The sequence below is a fragment of the Myotis myotis genome, unplaced genomic scaffold, assembly GCF_014108235.1.
Source record: "Myotis myotis isolate mMyoMyo1 unplaced genomic scaffold, mMyoMyo1.p scaffold_m19_p_3, whole genome shotgun sequence".
Classification (NCBI taxonomy): domain Eukaryota; kingdom Metazoa; phylum Chordata; class Mammalia; order Chiroptera; family Vespertilionidae; genus Myotis; species Myotis myotis.
The window spans coordinates 127,526,611-127,545,829 of NW_023416335.1; the positions used below are offsets into that span (position 1 = coordinate 127,526,611).

General features: G+C 35.8%; 1 protein-coding gene across 2 annotated transcripts in view; it reads left to right on the top strand.

The window, feature by feature from the left end:
• DCN (decorin) overlaps positions 1-19,219 on the top strand; it is a 41,561-nt gene that overhangs the window by 17,793 nt on the left and 4,549 nt on the right. For both annotated transcript variants that reach the window (XM_036298713.1, XM_036298714.1), the window contains exons 3-7: positions 938-1,050; positions 9,551-9,764; positions 10,738-10,851; positions 15,208-15,301; positions 18,372-18,510. In XM_036298713.1, coding sequence (XP_036154606.1) covers positions 938-1,050; positions 9,551-9,764; positions 10,738-10,851; positions 15,208-15,301; positions 18,372-18,510 — 674 coding nt within the window. The remainder of the gene's footprint in view (positions 1-937; positions 1,051-9,550; positions 9,765-10,737; positions 10,852-15,207; positions 15,302-18,371; positions 18,511-19,219) is intronic.

The window sequence follows — 19,219 nt, forward strand, 5'->3', positions numbered from 1 at the left end:
GAAACTCAAATTTTGAGTGACTTCCTTCACCAATATGAAACAAAGTCAATGGAATAAAGGCAAACAGATATATAATTTAGTATTTTTCTCCATTAACATTCAAAATGATGATTTATTTTAAATGCTATTCATTTTGAAGAAAAGCAGTTCATCCTTATACATCTAGTTGAAGAAATATGTTTTAATACCATAGAACATTTGTTTGGTTAATGTGTTTACATTCATAAATTATAAATAATAACTCAGTTACTTAGACCAAAATTTAAGGTGTAAAAGGAGCGCTTCATATAATAAATTTTGGAAAAGCCACACTAACAATTTTAATTCATATTATTCTAATTCCATCAGTCATAAAACACCAACTAAACTGATATGGTTTTGGGATTCCAATTGAAATGGAAAGAACTTCCAAAGTTTGAATAAATTTTCAAGTTGTTGATGCAACAACATGGTTGCATATTTATATAACTTTAAATGTAGATCTGTGACCATGTTTGGTTTATCAAAAGGATCTTTACGTGATGATTTGGCAAAAGCTTTTCTCTACTGACGGGATATGTATATGAAGGGTACAGATTTACAAATAGCTTGCACTTAACACTTATCAAAACAATAACTTTCTAAAACAAGAACAATGAGGTATAATATACTGTATACTAATTATTTGAGCCATACTTTTACAAAATATTATTTTTTTATTTTATGAAGAAGAGTAATTAATAAAAATAATGTGTTCTGGTTACTGAGAAAATCAGACTTGGTTGGAAAAGGTAAAGCAGATATTTTAAACTATAATAGATATAATACCTAGAAAAGAAAAACATGATAATTGTAAAACTATCACTGCAACAGTAATTTCCTTGTAAACAAATCTTTTGTGACTCTGAAGTAATGTGCCCCATTTTTCTGACTGAAATGGCTTTTATTCTCATACTAGATCTAGACAAAGTGCCAACAGAACTTCCCCCTGACACTACGCTGCTGGACCTGCAAAACAACAAAATAACTGAAATCAAAGATGGGGACTTTAAGAACCTGAAGGACCTTCATGTAAGAATTTTTTTAAATTTTTGAGTTGTAACAAGATCTGACTAAAAATATTTTTCAAAACAAAACTTTGGTAAGGCCAAGAGTACTATGTGGTAATAAATAAGCACCTAAGTGTTTACTCAATTCTCTCCTTAGAATTGATAGAGGAGCATATCATAATCATTAACCCCTAAAAATCAGCCAATTTTTTATATATATGGCATATATACTTAGTATTTTCTTCTTAAGACTACATTAAATCTTAATCTCTCTCATGTTTCATGAATAAAAGTTTTTATCTTTCCAATTATATTGTACTTCAATAGTGAAGCAAAATGGACTGATCTCAGTATTATTTTATTACTTTGTTTCATTGTGTCTTTTGTTCATATAAGAGGTACAAATAACTTTGTAAGGTTGCAGACTGGCACCAAAGAAAAAGGGGTAATCATGTATAATTTATCAAGTATAATTCCATCTAAATTCCATATATATATGGAATTTATATATATATATATATATATATGTATATATACATATATATATATATATATATATATATATATATATATATATGGAGAGAGAGAGAGAGAGAAAGAGAGAGAGAGAGAGAGAGGTTGCGTTGTATTTCAGATTATGCATACTGCATTCTTATCTGTAACTTTGTTTTTATTATGATTTTCACTTACCTCTACTCTAGTACACAGCAACACATCCATTCTACCAGTCAGGATTCCAGCAGAAAAGAATGATATTCTCTAAAGCATTTCAGTAGATTTTACTAATGACTATTTACAAAGGGGTATGGGAACCAACAAGGCATTGTGAGGTACTCAAGCCCACAAGGCCTCAAGGAAGTAGGGAGTCCCAAAGCCATGAGAAAGGTGGGGAGCTATAGTCCTATCTCCTGATTTCTTGCCAGTGTCTTTTATGATTGAACCTAACTGGAGGTCAGAGTACAAAGACATATGGGTGATGAAGTCACCAGAGGTCAGCCTCCCAGGACATAGAGAAGGGTCGAGAAGGACAAAGAATGAATATAACTGTATTTGGGAGAGGGTACATTAAAAAATGAGAAGTGACCAACCTAATCAAGTAGGTTTAAGCCTTGCTAAGGTAGGCTTCTGTAAGAGCATATGTACTATCTGTTCACATAGGGCATCAGAATCCCTATAAAATGCATTAAGTAGTCCAGCTCTCCACCTGTGGTTTCCCATCAAAATATCATTGCACGGTTAGTGTTAATAAGCTAGATTTCAATGCCCAAAGAGAGACTAAAAGTCTCATTGTCTCTGTACTCTACTGTACTAAGCCACTCTTAAAATATTGAGTCTGGTCCTGGACATTTTACGAAGAGCATTAACCTTAGAGCATCTGAAGAAATATCATCATGAGGATAAAGAATCTGGTAGTTATGTTTACAGGACAATTGGTGGAGATGTGGATATCTAAACTGCAAGCAAAAAGGTCATGAGTGACACATTTGAAGGACCATGCTGGAGAAGATAAAATGAAATCTCTTGCTTCAACTACAGGATGCCAAAACTGTCCTATTGACAACTGAATGGAATTTTAGAAATGCAGATTTTTGTTCAACATTAAAATTACAATGTAAAGAGTTAGAATTTTCAAATAATCCAGAGGATTGCCTAGTGATCAGTTACCCATCTGTGGAGATAAATACCATAGAAACACATTCTTAATCTTGGGAATATAAAGGTAGAACACTCTAATTTAACATTAATATCTTTCTTTCTTTTTTAATTGTGGACACTATTGTAGATGCCCCTCATTTCCCTCCCACTCTTTACCCACCTCTACTCAACCCCTTTCACCCTGCCTTTGACCATCACTACACTGTTGTCTGTGTACATGGGCTATGGTTATATGTTCTTTGGCTAATCTCTACACATTCATTCATCCAGTCCCCTCAACTCTGACCACTGTCATTCTGTTCCATGTATCCATGCCTCTGGTTTTATTTTGATAATCAGTTTATTTTGTTCATTATATTCCACGTATAAGTGAGATCATATGGTATTTGTCTTTCTTTGTCTGGCTTATTTTGCTTATCATAATAATCTCCAGGTTCATTCATGATATTGCAAATGGTAAGTGTTCCTTCTTTTTTACAGCCTGTAGTATTCCATTGAGTAAATGTGCCACCCTTTTTTTATCCACTCATCTACTGATGGACACTTACTTCTCTTAACTGTTATAAAAAAATAATTGAGGGGTTGTAAGAATAAGCAATACACATTAAAATAAAAGAATAGTCTGGTTGCTATCTATACTAATAAAACTGTAATATTCTAATTAAACCAGATGACCTTCCACAGAAGCAGGGGCTGCAAGGGCTGAGGCAGAGGAGGCTGCTGTGGCGGCAGGGCCTGAGCCCCTTTCACGAATTGCATGCATTGGGCCTCTAGTATATGATAATAAAAATATATGTTCAAGGGAAATGATGTAATTTAAAGTAAAATAAACTGATCATAATATACTATAGAATTCATATAATGAAGACAAAATGTAGTTAGCAACTTTGTGACAGCCAAGATGAGAAAGGCAATAAGCATTTATCCACTAGGAGAAAATATACAGTACTTTAAAAGGAAGCATAGATTTTATTTTTCTTAAGGTTTAAAGATTCTCACCTAACTGGTGTAGCTAAGTAATTGAATGTCAACCTATGAACCGGAAGATCATGCTCAACTCCCAGTCAGGGCATATGCCCAGGTTGAGGGCTTGATCGCCAGTGTGGGGCGTGCTGGAGGCAGCCATCAATGATTCTCTCTCATTATTGATGTTTCTATCTCTCTCTCCCTTTCTCTCTGAAATCAATAAAAATATACTAAAAACAAGATTTAAAGATTCTCTTTGGAACAGTTAACTAAAATAATAGCACATATAAAGTTATGTAGTCAATCTATTGAAGTGTCCAACAATATAAACACAATATGATATCAGTAGTGAATGATAGGAGCACCAAATATGATAAAAATACCAGGCTACCAGTTAGTGTATTGAGAAAATATGGAACAAAGAGGTCTTATAATATTAACAGAATTTTTAAAAGAAGTAAGAGGTTTTTTTATTTTTATTTTTATTTATTGATTGATTGATTGATTTTTGGGGTGTGTGTGTGTGTGTGTGTGTGTGTGTGTGTGTGTGTGTGTGCAAGAAGAAAGAAATGTAGAAGAAAACAAGAAGCAGGCAAATAAAAATAGAAACTGGCAGGAATGAAACATCCAAGCTCCAAAACAGTGGAGGAGCTATAGGTGTCAAACCATGACCTAATGGGATCCATCTCCACTGCTAGGTTATTGGGCCTGAGCCCCTACTCGCCCTCTCTGCTTTCATGTTATGGTTTCACTGAGAGTGAGCCAATTATGCTGCCAACAAGGTTTGTCAATAACTATTTCATTCGTCACTGGACTAAGCTAAAAAAGGAATATTATTAGTTTCAATAAACTAAAATATTTTTAAAATATTTTTATTTTTGTTTACCCTCAAGCTACTTTTCTTTAAAAAAATGTTTTTATTGATTTTTAGAGGAAAAGGAAGGGAGAGAGATAGAAACATCAATGAGAGGAAACATCAATTGGCTGCCTCCTGCATGCCCCCTACTGGGATCAAACCCACACGTAGGCATTCACCCTAACTGGGTATCAAACCAGTGACCGCCTAGTGCATGGGTTGACACTCAACCACCGAGCCACACTGGCTAGACAAGCTACATTTTTTTTTTAAGGAAGGAAAATTCTCTTTCTCTAATTCTTACTTCCTGTGTGTTTAACTATAATCTGAATAATTTGTTTAAACTCCTCATAACCTGAAATAAGAGATATCAGATATCTGGATGTTCTCATTAAATCTGGCATTTATAATAATGAGTCTTTCTTTTCCATATTTCCTTCTAAGTATGTTTTTAGGTAATTATCATCTTGGCAATCTCTACTTCAAAGTATACATTGGAAGAAGAGAGAGAGTTTATTAGAACTTTAAGCACTCAGAGGATGTTAAACAGCTATTTTTCTCTGTCTCTTTCATTCATGATCATTTTAATCCTTGTTATTATGCAAATAAACACTATAATTTCAGGTAGGAAAGCCACACTTGAATGAGAAGGGAAGAAAGAAATGAAAATTTAGCAAGGATTAAAATAAAAAGGATTTAACTGAAAAATGTCCTTTTTCCCCCTTAATTTGATCAGTTTACAATTCTCTGGTTCATCATGAGCTGTACATGTTGTAAGAGGAGTATTTTACTTATAGGAAGTAGAAAAACTACAAAGTTATATAAAATAATAAAAATTGAGTATTATAATGTCAACATTCAATATATTTTAATTGAAGTTTAAAAAATCTAGTAAGGACAATTTTCAAATTAAAAATTGTCAAAGATTGAATAATAAAAACACTTGTTTAACAATTACTACTTAATAGATAATGTTCTTAATACCTTATATGCATTAACTTGTTTAATTCTTATAACTATATTTTTTGAGGTAAACACTTTTATTTTTAAACTTTTTCTTTATGTTTTTTACTGGTTTTAGAGAGAAAGGAAGGGAAAGGGAGAGAAAGAGAGAAACATCGATAAGAAATATCAATCTATTGCCTCCTGCACACCCCCTGCTGGGGATTGAGCCTGAAACTCAAGCATGTGTCCTGACTGGGAATCAAACCTGTGACCCCCTGGTGCATGGATTGACACTCAACTACTAAGCAACACTGGCTAAAGGAGACGCTCTTGGTAATCCCCTTATACAGATGAGGCCACACAGGCACAGAGAAGTTGTTATTTGATCATAATCACACAGCAAATAAGAGCCAAAGCTTGTGATCTAAACTCAGGAGCAGTCTGACTTGATTCTGCGCACTGATAATTTCCTTTTAAATTTAATAGACACCATATAATTCCTAAAAACAACACCTGGTGCAGTGTAAGTGGCTTTGAAGAAATTGTACAAATAAATTCAGGTTTTCATATTTTTTCTTTCAGTTTTATTGAAATATAATTGACCTACAGTACTGTGTATATTTAAGATGTATACCATAAAGAACTGACTTATACATATTACAAAATGATTACCACAATAAGGTTAGTTAACATCCACCATCTCATATAAACATTAATTGTTTTCATGATGAAAAATTTTAGGATTTGCTCTCTTAGCAACTTTCAAATATACCATAGTGTTAACTATAGTCATCATGTTGGACATTATTACATCCACAGTAGTTATGTATCTTATAACCAAAAATTTGTATCTTTTTATCACTCTCTTGGATGAAGATGGTGAAAATACTTTTGCTCCTACTTCTACCTAATTTCTATTGCTCATCATATTTTTCATCACCTCTCCCTGCCTCCCAGGCTAGATCACTTTTGTCTTTAGTTACCAAAGAAATAGGTTGTCCTGATTTTTTAGTATGTGCTTCAATTTTAGATTGAATGGTACTCAAGGCATTTCTTACCCCAAACAACACACTCTCTTCTAATTCAACTTCTGTGGGCTTAAGTTAACTAATGATAATCCATTTCTGCTTGTTTTTCTTTTCATCAGCTGATCTGAAGAACACCTGGGGTTCACCTTTGACCTTTTTCTCTGGCAGCTGGACTTTGTCATTCGCCGGTGTAATTAGTTGGTTTTTTTTCCCATCTCAGCGTTTAGCCTTGCCTGTTACTTTATAACTATGCTTTCTTAAATACATATTCCTTTGTATGGGACTAACATTAACCATCTTTAGCAATATTGCATATACACGAATAACTTTTTCATGTGTGGATCTGTTTAGATGAGGCTTTAATTTACTTAGCCCTTACAATTTTACCTCATTATAACCAAAATTTTCAGTTTAATTTTCAAATTTTTTTTTATTCTGAAAACAGAGATGCTTTTCACTGGACTATAACTTTCAACTCACAATAATATTTGAAAGGTGCCTTGCAAAGAAGCAGTCTATACACATTGTCATTTTTAATCCTCATAACCCTCTAGGTCAAGCATGTGAAACTCAAAGGCTAACATGGACCAAATAACCTAGGCATGTGGCCTGCAGGCCGTGAGTTTGACATGCTTGCTCTAGGTGCTATTATTATTTCCACTTTACTGAAGAAATAATTGGGGACAAATGTCACACTGTCACCAAAATTTAGCAGCAGTTATTTCTGCATCATACTCATAGGTAGAAGCATTATCTAGTTATTATCTAGTCAAAGACATACTACGTTATTACCTGAAACAGCAGGTAATACATCATCAGGTTGCCTTTTTAAAACATATTTTCAAACCATGTTTAATGCATTTAATTATATCAAACTTTCAGAATTTTCTTCCACAGATGGCAACTGAAGATTTCATTTGCACTTAAAAGTAAGCATCTAGCCCTGACCAGTTTGGCTCAGTGGCTAGAGCGTCGGCCTGTGGACTGAAGGGTCCCAGGTTCGATTCCGGTCAAGGGCATGTACCTTGGTTGTGGGCACATCCCCAGTAGGGGGTGTGCAGGAGGCAGCTGATCGATGTTTCTCTCTCATGGATGTTTCTAACTCTCTATCCTTCTCCCTTCCTCTCTGTAAAAAATCAATAAAATATGTTTAAAAAAAAGTAAGCATCTAGTGTTTGGGGTGTCTTTTAATGACACAAGTCCTCTCAATCTTTCTCTAGCTCTGGCTTTTACTGATTTCCAGAACATTTGGCTTGTTAATATAAATTTATTATTATGTAAATCTTAATAATAAGGTTTTTGAACTTTCTCTAATATTCATTAGAATTTCTTAGGATTTTGTTTCAATCATCAATACATAGTTTAGGATTTGATAAAATTATATTAGTTATAATAAGTTTTAACTAGTCAAATGATGTGAACTACATAAAGATGTACATGGTTTAATTAACCAGCTGTTAGTAAGAAGAAAATATTCTTGCATTTCTGAAAATGAAAGTTATTACTTTTCTGTTACTCTAATTCCCTTTGTGTCCCTCTTCATTTTCATATATGCATAAAAGTGTACCACAAGCCCTAGCTGGTTTGGCTCAGTGGATAGAGCATTGGCCTGTGGCCTGAAGGGTCCCGGGTTCGATTCCAGTCAGGGGCACAGGCCTGGATGCAGGCTCAATCCCCAGTAGGGGGAATGCAGGAGGCAGCCAGTCAATGATACTCTCTCATCATTGATATTTCTATCTCTCTTTCCCTCTCCCTTCCTCTCTGAAATCAATAAAAATACATTTTTTAAAAAAGTGTACTACAATCGAAAATGAAGGGTCAGGAACCAGGGGTTGGGGGACAAGTGAGAAAGGAAGGGGCCATCTGTAATATTCTCAACAAGAAAAAGTTAAAAAAAACAACTTGATAAAATTACCCTCTTAATTAGGCTTAGTTGATAAGAGACTTAAAATAAAAAGAATGGTGTGGTCCTTAGACATACAGATTGCTGGAAGAAAATTAGATAGTCCAGAAATAGGTTTGGCAATAGCTATAAGTATATGAATAAGAAGTAATTTCCTATATTAGGAGAACTCAGAAACAGAAATTTAAAAAATTGCCAAAAGTATTAATATACTTGGCCATATAAAACCTTTATATGTAAAAAGGGCAAAAAAGTAGAAGAAAAGTATATTTATGCTCTGCATATCATATCAACTACACCTTTGTTCTCTTAACTAGCTATTAAAATTTATTAAAATTTAATAAAAGTGAGAAGCATTGTGATTAGGCAATCCCTTCCCTTCCCCCAAAATACAGTAAATAGTAGTAAATGAATGGAAACTTCTTAAAGCTTTCAAGAGACAAGAAAATGCAAAGTAAAGTAACAAGCTACAACATAATGTACTAATTTGGCAAACTTTTGAAACATATTATATCTAAATTTTTGAGTCTTCAAGAAAATTTTACTGTTTTGCACTGCTGGTGGTAATATAAATTGATGACAATTTATAGTGGAATCCATGACAACAGTTAATAAAGATGGATGTAGAGGTTGAAAAACTGAAGAATGGATGCCTTTTCAGGTATCTTATATCACTCTAGTAACTTCAATCTTTAGAAATATTGTATATAGTTTTATATATGTATGTTACATTATATTTCCCTCTCCTTTATTTCTGATGTTCAGGTCTTCATACACTTTTTTGTTATTGTTGACCCTCACCTAAGGATATTCTTTCCATTGCTTTTCAGAGAGAGAGTGGAATGGTGGGGAGGAGAAAGAGAGAGAAATATTGATGTGATGTGAGAGAGACACATTGAGTGGTTGCCTCCCACACACATCCCGACTGGCGGTGGGGAGTGAACCTGCAACTCAATTGAACCCAAGACCCTGAGCCACACAGGCCAGGGAAGATCTTCATGCACTTCTTAAAGGAATCACATCTGCTTGATCTTTACTGATTTCTTGCAACTTTGCAGGTTTCTCTGCTAGTTCCATGAATGGCATGACTAGACTACAGACTTGTTTTATATATGTGTGTGGAAGGTTTTGGAATTAAGAAAAGGTTGTTTTTGTTCCCTATCTACAGACATTGATTCTTGTCAACAACAAAATTAGCAAAATCAGCCCTGGAGCATTTACACCTTTGGTGAAATTGGAACGACTCTATCTGTCCAAGAATCAGCTGAAGGAATTGCCAGAAAATATGCCCAAAACTCTTCAGGAGCTTCGTGCACATGAGAACGAGATCACCAAAGTGGGAAAATCTGTGTTCAATGGATTGAACCAGATGATCGTCATAGGTACAGATATTCTTATAACTCTAAGACCAGGATTCACACTTTACCTTAAGACAGCGGTTCTCAGCCTGTGGGTTGTGACCCCTTTGGCGGTCAAACAACCCTTTTACAGGGGTCGCCTAAGACCATACTGCATATCAGATATTTACATTACGATTCATAACAGTAGCAACATTACAGTTATGAAGTAGCAACGAAAATAATTTTATGGTTGGGTTACAGCATGAGGAACTGTATTTAAAGGGCCAGAAGGTTGAGAACCACTGCCTTAAGAGATTCCAAGTAAGCTTTAGCTGGAGGGAGGTAAATTAGCTAGAATTTACATGTTTTAAGTCTATAGGAATGGCAGGAGCAGGGTCAGAAGAAATGGGATTTTGAATCTGTGCCTTACAATGTTTTTATTTCATGTCCTTAGGGATCTGGAAATGTAGAGAATGCTCTAGAGCTGAAGTTACCCTACTGTATTTAAGATGCTGTACTGAATTAGAGATATTTGGTGATACATTTTCATTTTGGGGATTATTGCTATTCTGAACATATATAAATCATTTGCTTTAAAATATAAAATTATAAAATTATGATTTATAATTGGCTTACAAAATGTTAGATTAAATTATTTAACAACACCTTTAATGTATTTTAGGAAAGTAATAGCCCCATAATTTGTAAATACTTGCTTTTGTTGATTTCTGGGCAAAGCTGTGTATGCAACTTAAATAATGTTGTTTTTGTTACTGCTACTCTTGCATAAATATTTGCTTTTTGTTGTTGTTATTTGTTGTTTGTTTTAGTAAGGGCCATTTTTACCAGATTTTACAATCCCTTTGAGGAGCATTGTTTTCCTTTCTCTTTTGATTTTCAGTCACGATGTTATTGAACCAAATTTCTGGTAAATTCCTTGTTGTAACAGACACTACTCTGACTTGCAGTATCCTAAAACTGTCCTCTAAAAGCTCTGCACTTACTGCATTTGTAGAACTGGGCACCAACCCACTGAAGAGCTCGGGGATTGATAAGGGGGCCTTCCAGGGAATGAAGAAGCTCTCCTACATCCGCATCGCTGACACCAACATAAACGCCATCCCTCAAGGTGATAAAAAATTCTCCAAAGCAATTTGAACATCTAAATCCTAAGGCTTTTACATATAAAAGCAAGCATTTTAGAAATTTGAATGGTGACTCAAGTGGACAACTTATTTCTAGTAAATTCTCTATCCCTCGAAGTGTTTCTACTGAGCCTGGCAGACTACTGGGCCATCTAGGCTCACTGTAGAGGTGAAGTCTTTTCTAAGATGTAACTTAATGTGCCATGGCTTTATATGATAGAACTGTGATTTCACAAAGAAAAAAAAGAACAGCTTTATGCAAAATATAGATAGATGAAGTAGAGTAGCTGCAATTTAAAGTGCAGGTCTTTCCACTCCTTCATGCTGCCAGATGGTTTGTTTTAAGAACAATCTTTGATTTTGCTGTCCTTGATGTATCTTCCTAAATATCCCTAAGTAACATATTTCATCACTGAGTCATCTATTTTTCTTGACTTTCTTATGTCCTTTCCCTATCCTAGGAGCTCTTTTCTCATCTTGCTTTTATTTTCTAAACACTTAATAACATTACAATTATAGGAACCAAATTTTATTCAGCACTTGACCAAATGCATATCATGGGTTCTGTTATTTGTGCCAAATGCTTTTCATGGATTCTGTTATATGAATCTCAAAACAATCCTCTGTAAGTAATATTTTTACACCTGTTGTATAAATGAGGAAAATGAGGCAGAAAGAGATGAAGTAAATTGTGATCAATGTCTTGGAGCTGGGAAGTGTCAGAGCTCCAGTGTTTGACTATTTCACTCTGCTGTCATATTAAGCCCTGTCTCCCTGCATATTTATATATGTATCTAACATATGAATCTACCTTTCTTAGGCTGAGACCTTCAGCCTGAACATCACCAACCTTTGGGGAGTTTTAATTTCTACATGTTATTTTCCATCACTGATAGACACAGGCAGTGGAATGGAATGGAGAGATTATAAATTCACTCTTGAGTTAGACCAGTGATTCTCAACCTTCATAATGCTGTGACCCTATAATACAGTTCCTCATGTTGTGGTGACCCCCAACCATAAAATTATTTTAGTTGCTACTTCAAAACTGTAATTTTGCTACTGTTATGAATCATAATGTATATGTTATGAATCATAATGAATATTAATAGATGTAAGACTTGTAATGCACACACATAGTATTTGGCCCAAAGTAAGCTGTCAGTATGTTTTGTCTTAAAATGAAAACAGAAAGGAAAGATAAAGTAACTATAGTTTAGGTTCTTTGGCTCAATGCTACAGTGCCAAGGCTAATGATGTTCTTTATAAATTTGACTCTCTCTATCCTATGCAAAGTTGTCTTCCACAGTCAAACTTCTTCCTGGCTATAACTTTCCTTTTGGGAACCTGACATCCCCAAAGGGAGACACTTAGAAACCAGGTAAGAATGATAGATGTGATGATAATTGTTGTTCTAGAGAGGCTACATTTTAAAAAACATCTTTGCATGGTAAAAGGGAAGAAAACATTTGCATTCATTGCTTTTTATATACTTAACTTGTTTTATTCATAGGAATTGTTTAAAAATCCACATGTATTTATTCTATGGAGATTTAGGTGTTTGAAACCCTTTATTTGAAGAGTGACTGTGATTTCCTGATACTTATTCATCAGAATAATGCAATTGCGATTTCATTTCCTCCAGTTAAGGGCATGCTATTTTAACTCCCTTGGGCTGTCTGGGAACTTACTACATTCCTACTTAGTTGCTAGATAATCTACAGCATTTGTAACTTTGCATCTCTGTTTCCTCATCTATGAAATGGGACAAATGAAAAATAATTTAAATATTGAAAAAATTAAAGGAGCTAAATTAGAAAAAGTGCCAATGTCAGTGTTTGGTACACAACAGACATTCAGTAAATAAAATCTTTCCTTAGCATCATCCATATATAGAGACTAACTTGTTTTCAATCAAATATGGACTAAACTTTTACATTAAATAGACAATCTTAATAGACTTCAGTGGGATGCAATGAAAATTTGGGACCAGATATAACCTGTGACTTTCCACTTCTGTTCTTAGTGGGCAAATAACCAACAGTTTCAACTAAGCAGACATTAGTTCTACATGTAACCAATTTGCAGTTTTCTTTGTAGTTGTAAGTGGGACAATATGCTCTTTAAAAAGTTGTATAAAAACATGATACCTCCTCAGATGGCTGGTGGAAATGAACATAAAATATGTAAACTTTTATATTTATATTACTACATTTTTAGAATTCCTCGTCATTCAAGAAGTTCTGTCTAGAGGTTTAGTACATACTTTGGATCTAAAATGATTTCCCAGGTGCTCTACATATGGCACATAACTTGATTATAGGCCTCTGCACTCCACTTCTAACAGTCTTGATTTTTAAAATCCAAGGAAGCTTTAGCTCTTTCTGGACACCCATGCCTGAGGCATTTGATATTTTTATGGAAAAGTTGATTAAGACTAAGGCCAATATATCAATTAGTGTTTATTTTATTTTTTTTAAAATCTTTCTACTGATTTTTTTAGAGGGAGAGAGAAACATCAATGTGAGAAAGAAACATCAATTATTTGCCTCCTGTATGTACCCTGACTGGGTACAGAACCCACAACATGGGCATGTGCCCTGACTGGGAATTGGACCAGAGACCCTTCAGTGCATAGGATGATGTTCAACCAACTGAGACACACTGGCCAGGGCATCAATGTTAGTTTTTAATGATGATCATTAATGAAATAACTAGTTAACTTATATAGTCTATAATTTCTTTTTATAGTTCAACTGCTCATCACTTCCTTTTAGAGTAATTATAGTTTATCAATGACAGTGTTAGCCCATTAACAAAGGTGTAATAACTTAATAAGATTCAGGGCTTCACTGCAGTTCCACAATTGTGTCCTAACAATTTGTAGGAGGGAAACATCTTCTACATGATAAGCACAGTCCATGTTTTTGTTAAAATCAATCTAGGAGAAAAGTGAAGATGTCTCATACTACTTTCAAGAGCATCTTATCTAATAAAAGAGAAACATGCAAATTGACCATACCTTTGCTACATTCATAAGCCATGCCCACCAGCCAATCAGAGCAACTATATGCAAATTAACCCAACCAAGATGGCGGCAGGAAGCCACAGAGCTGAAGCAAGCAAGAGGCTTGGTTGCCCTGGCGATGGAGGAAGCCAAGCTCCCCGCCAGCCTTGGCCGGCTGTGGGCTCACTAAAGGCAACAAAGTTTCAATTATAAAAGAAAAATAAATCCGAGATACCTGTTTCCAACCAGCCTCCACTGGGAGCTTGGGTAACTGGGGGCTGTGGCCAGCCTGCAAACAGCCATCAGCCTCTCACCCAGACTGGCCAGGCACCCCAGTGGGGATCTCCAACCTGAAGTGGCTGTGGCCAGCCTGCAAACAGCCATCAGCCCCTCACCCAGGCTGGCCAGGCACCCCAACAGGGACCCTCACCCTGATCTGGGACACACTTCAGGGCAAACCAGCCAGCCCCGACCCGTGCACCAGGCCTCTATCCTATATAATAAAAGGGTAATATGCAAATTGACACTAACAGCAGAACGACTGGGAATGACTGGTCACTATGACACACACTGACCACCAGGGGGCAGACGCTCAATGCAGGAGCTTTCCCCTGGTGTTCAGTGCGCTCCCACAGGGGGAGCTCTGCTCAGCCACAAGCCAGGCTGATGGCTGCCAGTACAGCAGTGGTGGTGGGAGCCTCTCCTGCCTCCTCAGCAGCGCTAAGGATGTCCAACTGAAGCTTAGGCCTGCTCCCCACTGGCAAGTGGACATCCCCCAAGGGCTCCTGGGCTGTCAGAGGGATGTCTGACTGCCAGTTTAGGCCCAATCCCCCAGGGAGCGGGCCTAATCCAGCAGGTGGACATCCCCTGAGGGGTCCCAGACTGTGAGAGGGTGCAGGCCGGGCTAAGGGACCCCCCCCCCGAGTGCAAAAATTTTTGTGCACTGGGCCTCTAGTGTATTATTATAAAAAGGATGAAGGGAAATAAGGAAATGCAAAACTAATGAACAAGATGAAAAGCAAGTTGTTTGCCCTAGGTGGTTTAGCTAAGTGGATAGAGCATCAGCTTGGGGACTGAAAGGTCCCAGGTTTCATTCTGGTCAAAGGCACATGCCTATCTTGTGGGCCTGATCCCCAGTATGGGATGTGCAGGAGGCAGCCAATCAATTATTCTCTCTCATCATTGATCTTTCTATCTCTCTTTCCCTCTCCCTTCCTCTCTAAAATCAGTAAAGCTTTATAAAAAAAAAAAAGAAAAGAAAATCATTTGTAACTGTATGTCTTTTAGAAATTATGCTTACCTGCTATTTTAACATTTTGTATCTATATTCCAGGTCTTCCTCCTTCCCTTACTGAATTACATCTCGATGGCAACAAAATCACCAAAGTTGATGCAGCTAGCCTGAAAGGACTGAATAATTTGGCTAAGTAATATTTTATATTTTTTAATAGCGTTCTATCAGTATAATGGCTAGGTATATTAATGCCCACATGCTCAGAATTAGAAACATGATTGATTTTTTACTGTACCACATTTTTTGTTGTTGTTTACAACAACCTCAGACTTCAGCTAGCCCAATTATTATTGTTAAATAAACACTAATGAAATAGTATACTTACTGTAACCAAGATCAACCTCCTAGTTTATGAATGCCCTATTATTGCAAAATTAAGATATATCATACTACAAGGCATTCAATTAAATTAGTATGTTCATTCCATATGTTCTTAGTTGCATTGAAGGTTAAGTAAATTATAACACAATGTTCAGAATTTGAAAATGCATTAAAATTAAAGCTACCAAGATATAGAAATATTGGGCATCTTATACTACATTATAGAGTTAGAATACTATTCATTATGATGAGATTCCCTAATGCTTATTCTGAAGAGTTTAAAATGTCTCTGGACCTCTAATGTAGCATAAAATATATTTTTAAATGTCTGGCCCTTTTTCACCTTTTCCCCCTTTATAAAATGATCACTAATGCCTGTCTTGCTTTCTAACCTGACTTTAATCATTCATATATTTGCAACCTGGTTAAGTAATAAAAAGAGGAGAGTGCTGGAAAACTCTTTCAGTTGTCTTCAAGGACACTCTGTTCTTGAGTCACATGCATTGCTGAATGTTTTTACAGAGAAGCATGGTGTTATGCCAAATTGGCTAACTCCTCTTTTTATATGTAAATTTCATGGTAGATAAATAAATACGAAGTATTCAGTTCATCTTTGAGAAATATTTACTCTGGGGTGGGTATATAATGCAACTTTTCCTATTTCTGTGGATATTTTTCAATGACCCAGTGGATGGTGAGGGCTGAAGATGAGCACATGCTAAAATCCTTTAATTAAAACTATTTTAAATACAGCTTCTAGTGTAGAAAGTATTTTTCAAAATAGTGTTATGCATCACCAACCTTTCTTTGTTGGTTTGATCCCTTCAGCTACAGGGAAATGTTGGAAGATAGGTTGCATTGCTTATTGTATGCAATTGTCTTTAGGACAGCTGTTACTATTGGATCAATATTTGGATGAATAGTAGGGATAAGAATTAACAATAGTCTAATGTTCTAAATATGGTAACTCATTCATACTCATTGTACCTTTTTAATAAAATAGTTATTATTCTGAACTGAAAATGATATGGGTATTTTGAAATTCTGCACTTAAATATTAATGTCATATGCTTTGTATCAAATAGAAAGAAGTATAAAGAGCTGGTAAACTTTGAAAAGGTCAATAGAAGTAAGGATTTCTGTTTAAATGGATTGAATTCCATTCATTAAATTAGAGAATATTGCGTCATTGGCCAAGCAAACTTTCCTTACTCTTAAATTTATCAAACACATCTGATTTTGGAATCAAGTCCAGAAAAATTTGTCTATTAAACCATGAAATCCTTGTGTTTTCTGCTTTTCACTGATGTTGGGACATGAGAAATATTTTGGTGCTAAAAAATCAAAACTATGACAAGAAGAAGAAAGCAGCCATTGATCTCAGAACATTGTTGCAGGGCACATATTCCAATGAGTTGTTGGGAACAATGGGGGAGAAAATAGTGTGTGTCCCTCTGCAAAAGGAAAAAATATATTTTCAGGCAGGCTTCTCGTTTATTACACACACACAGACACACACACACATATGTCATCATATATATCAATAAATATTATTATATCATCATCTCTCCCTTACAAGGTATGATAATCTTTGATGAAACGAATCATGGATTGTTGGTCCACGTGTCTTCTGCCCTCACAAGCTAGGATAATATCTTGAACATATTAAGTTCTCCAATATATAAGTAAATTATTTAAAAACTAAAGTCTCCTTAAATAAATTATTAGGCATAATACATTCTAAGGAATGTGTTATCCCAAAATGGATATGGGATTTAGAATGTTGTAAGAAATAGGAGATATGAGTTTGAAATAAAAAAGGAAAGGCTAGAAACAAGAGATGAATGCTTAAGACTAAGGAAGAACAAATATATTCTGAGTCAAGATTCCAGGTTAAGACTCTGTAGCTAAAATAAACCAACTCTACTATTAATTGCCTAAACTCAGTATACCTTAATCTCAGTTATTTCAACTACCAAGTCATGGTTCAAACTGGGAGACTTTGGTTACCTAAGCCAGCATCTAAACCTTAAAATGGCTCAAAGGTCAGAGCTAGCTGAAGGCAAGTAGAAACTATCCTATAAAATGTGCCCACGTCTCCTTCACTGCATTTGAAGAAACCCAATAGATTCTTCCTCTTTCTCTCCCTTGGAGCTTTCTGATCTCTTCCAATATCTTCTTGTCTAATCCCTAGAGATTTAGGCCAGAGATCAAGGTCAGAAACTGGGGATGTCGGAACCAGGTACATTCTGACAGAAACAGATGGTCATTGAAGAATTCTTTCTAAGTAGTATAAGATGCTAATCATGCTAACCTTTCTGGAAGGTAGGCTTATTGACTCATTAGAAACCTGTGCCTTTTATTTCCAAAAAATAAATGTATGTGCTAAATTTATAATTGCTTAATTTCCAAAGTAACCAAAATGATAATAGTATTTCTTTTATTTCTCTCCCAAATGTATCCACTATATTCATTATATGGAGAAATCACATTAATGGCTATTCATTGATTATTTCAAGCTCTATGTTAGTACTGAATATACAAAACAGTCACTTTGCTCAAGGAAAGACATACAAGTACACAGTCCCTTCCTTGAGTTTTACAAAAAAGTGACAGCAGGATGCTTAGTATTTGAGCACTTACTGGGGTACCAATTCAATCTGCTACTGTCAGAGGAATTTTAAAGAGGGTAACTCTAAGCTGAAATCTTAAGAAAAACTGGACTTTGTCCAAGTTCAGTAAATTTGGAAAAAACACTCTAGGCAGAGGGAAGAGTAAATGCAAAACTGAAAAATGTCCTTTTTTGTGAGTCGGTTAATCACGTGCCTGTGAGAAGGCATCCATGTGTGCTGAATGCCCTCGTTTTCTCTTTGCTGTTGCAGGTTGGGACTGAGCTTCAACAGAATCTCTGCTGTTGAAAATGGCTCTCTGGCCAACACTCCTCACTTGAGAGAACTTCACTTGAACAACAACGAGCTTCTCAAAGTGCCTGGTGGGCTGGGGGAACATAAGTACATCCAGGTAATGCAATGCCACTAACTATTGCAAATAATATCTAGTGAGCAAATCCTCTTCACTGGGATGCCAGGAGGTGGGGAGCTCTGCTTAGAAATCATTTAGCAAAGAGATATTTTAATGTTTCCACATAAATAGTCATTCTAGTTTTATACAATACTAGTGTCCCGGTGCATGGATCCATGAACATTGAAAGGAAATTAATTAGAAGAAATATTTTAATACTCCTATTTGCCCTTTTTCTATAATAGAAGTGTCAAACAAATTCACAATTGACAATGACAGATCGAAACACATGCGTGCAATTGGCACCAGCGAGAGCGTTAGATGTTATCGTGCATGTGCTGGTTAACTTAGCCTTTTATCTATATTTAGAAAAGGCTAATATGCAAAGTGTCCCATTGGTAGTTCGACCAAGACACCAAGAGTTTAATCGCAGGCTCTGACGTGTGCTGACCATCAGGGGGTGGTGTGGGACAAAAGAATGCCCCAGATGGCAGCTGGCAGCTGGGGAAGGAAGGCCCTGGGCGGCAGTCAGAAGGCCCCAGTTGGCCCTGATCTTTGGCCAGGCCTAGGGACCCTACGCATGCATGAATTTCATGCACTGGGTCTCTAGTACATATAGAATAAACTTGCTTAATAAGACCTGTTTTCTGATTTAGCTAAACTTTTTCCAGCCCAGTGAAGCATACCAACTTCTCTTTCAAGTAATTGT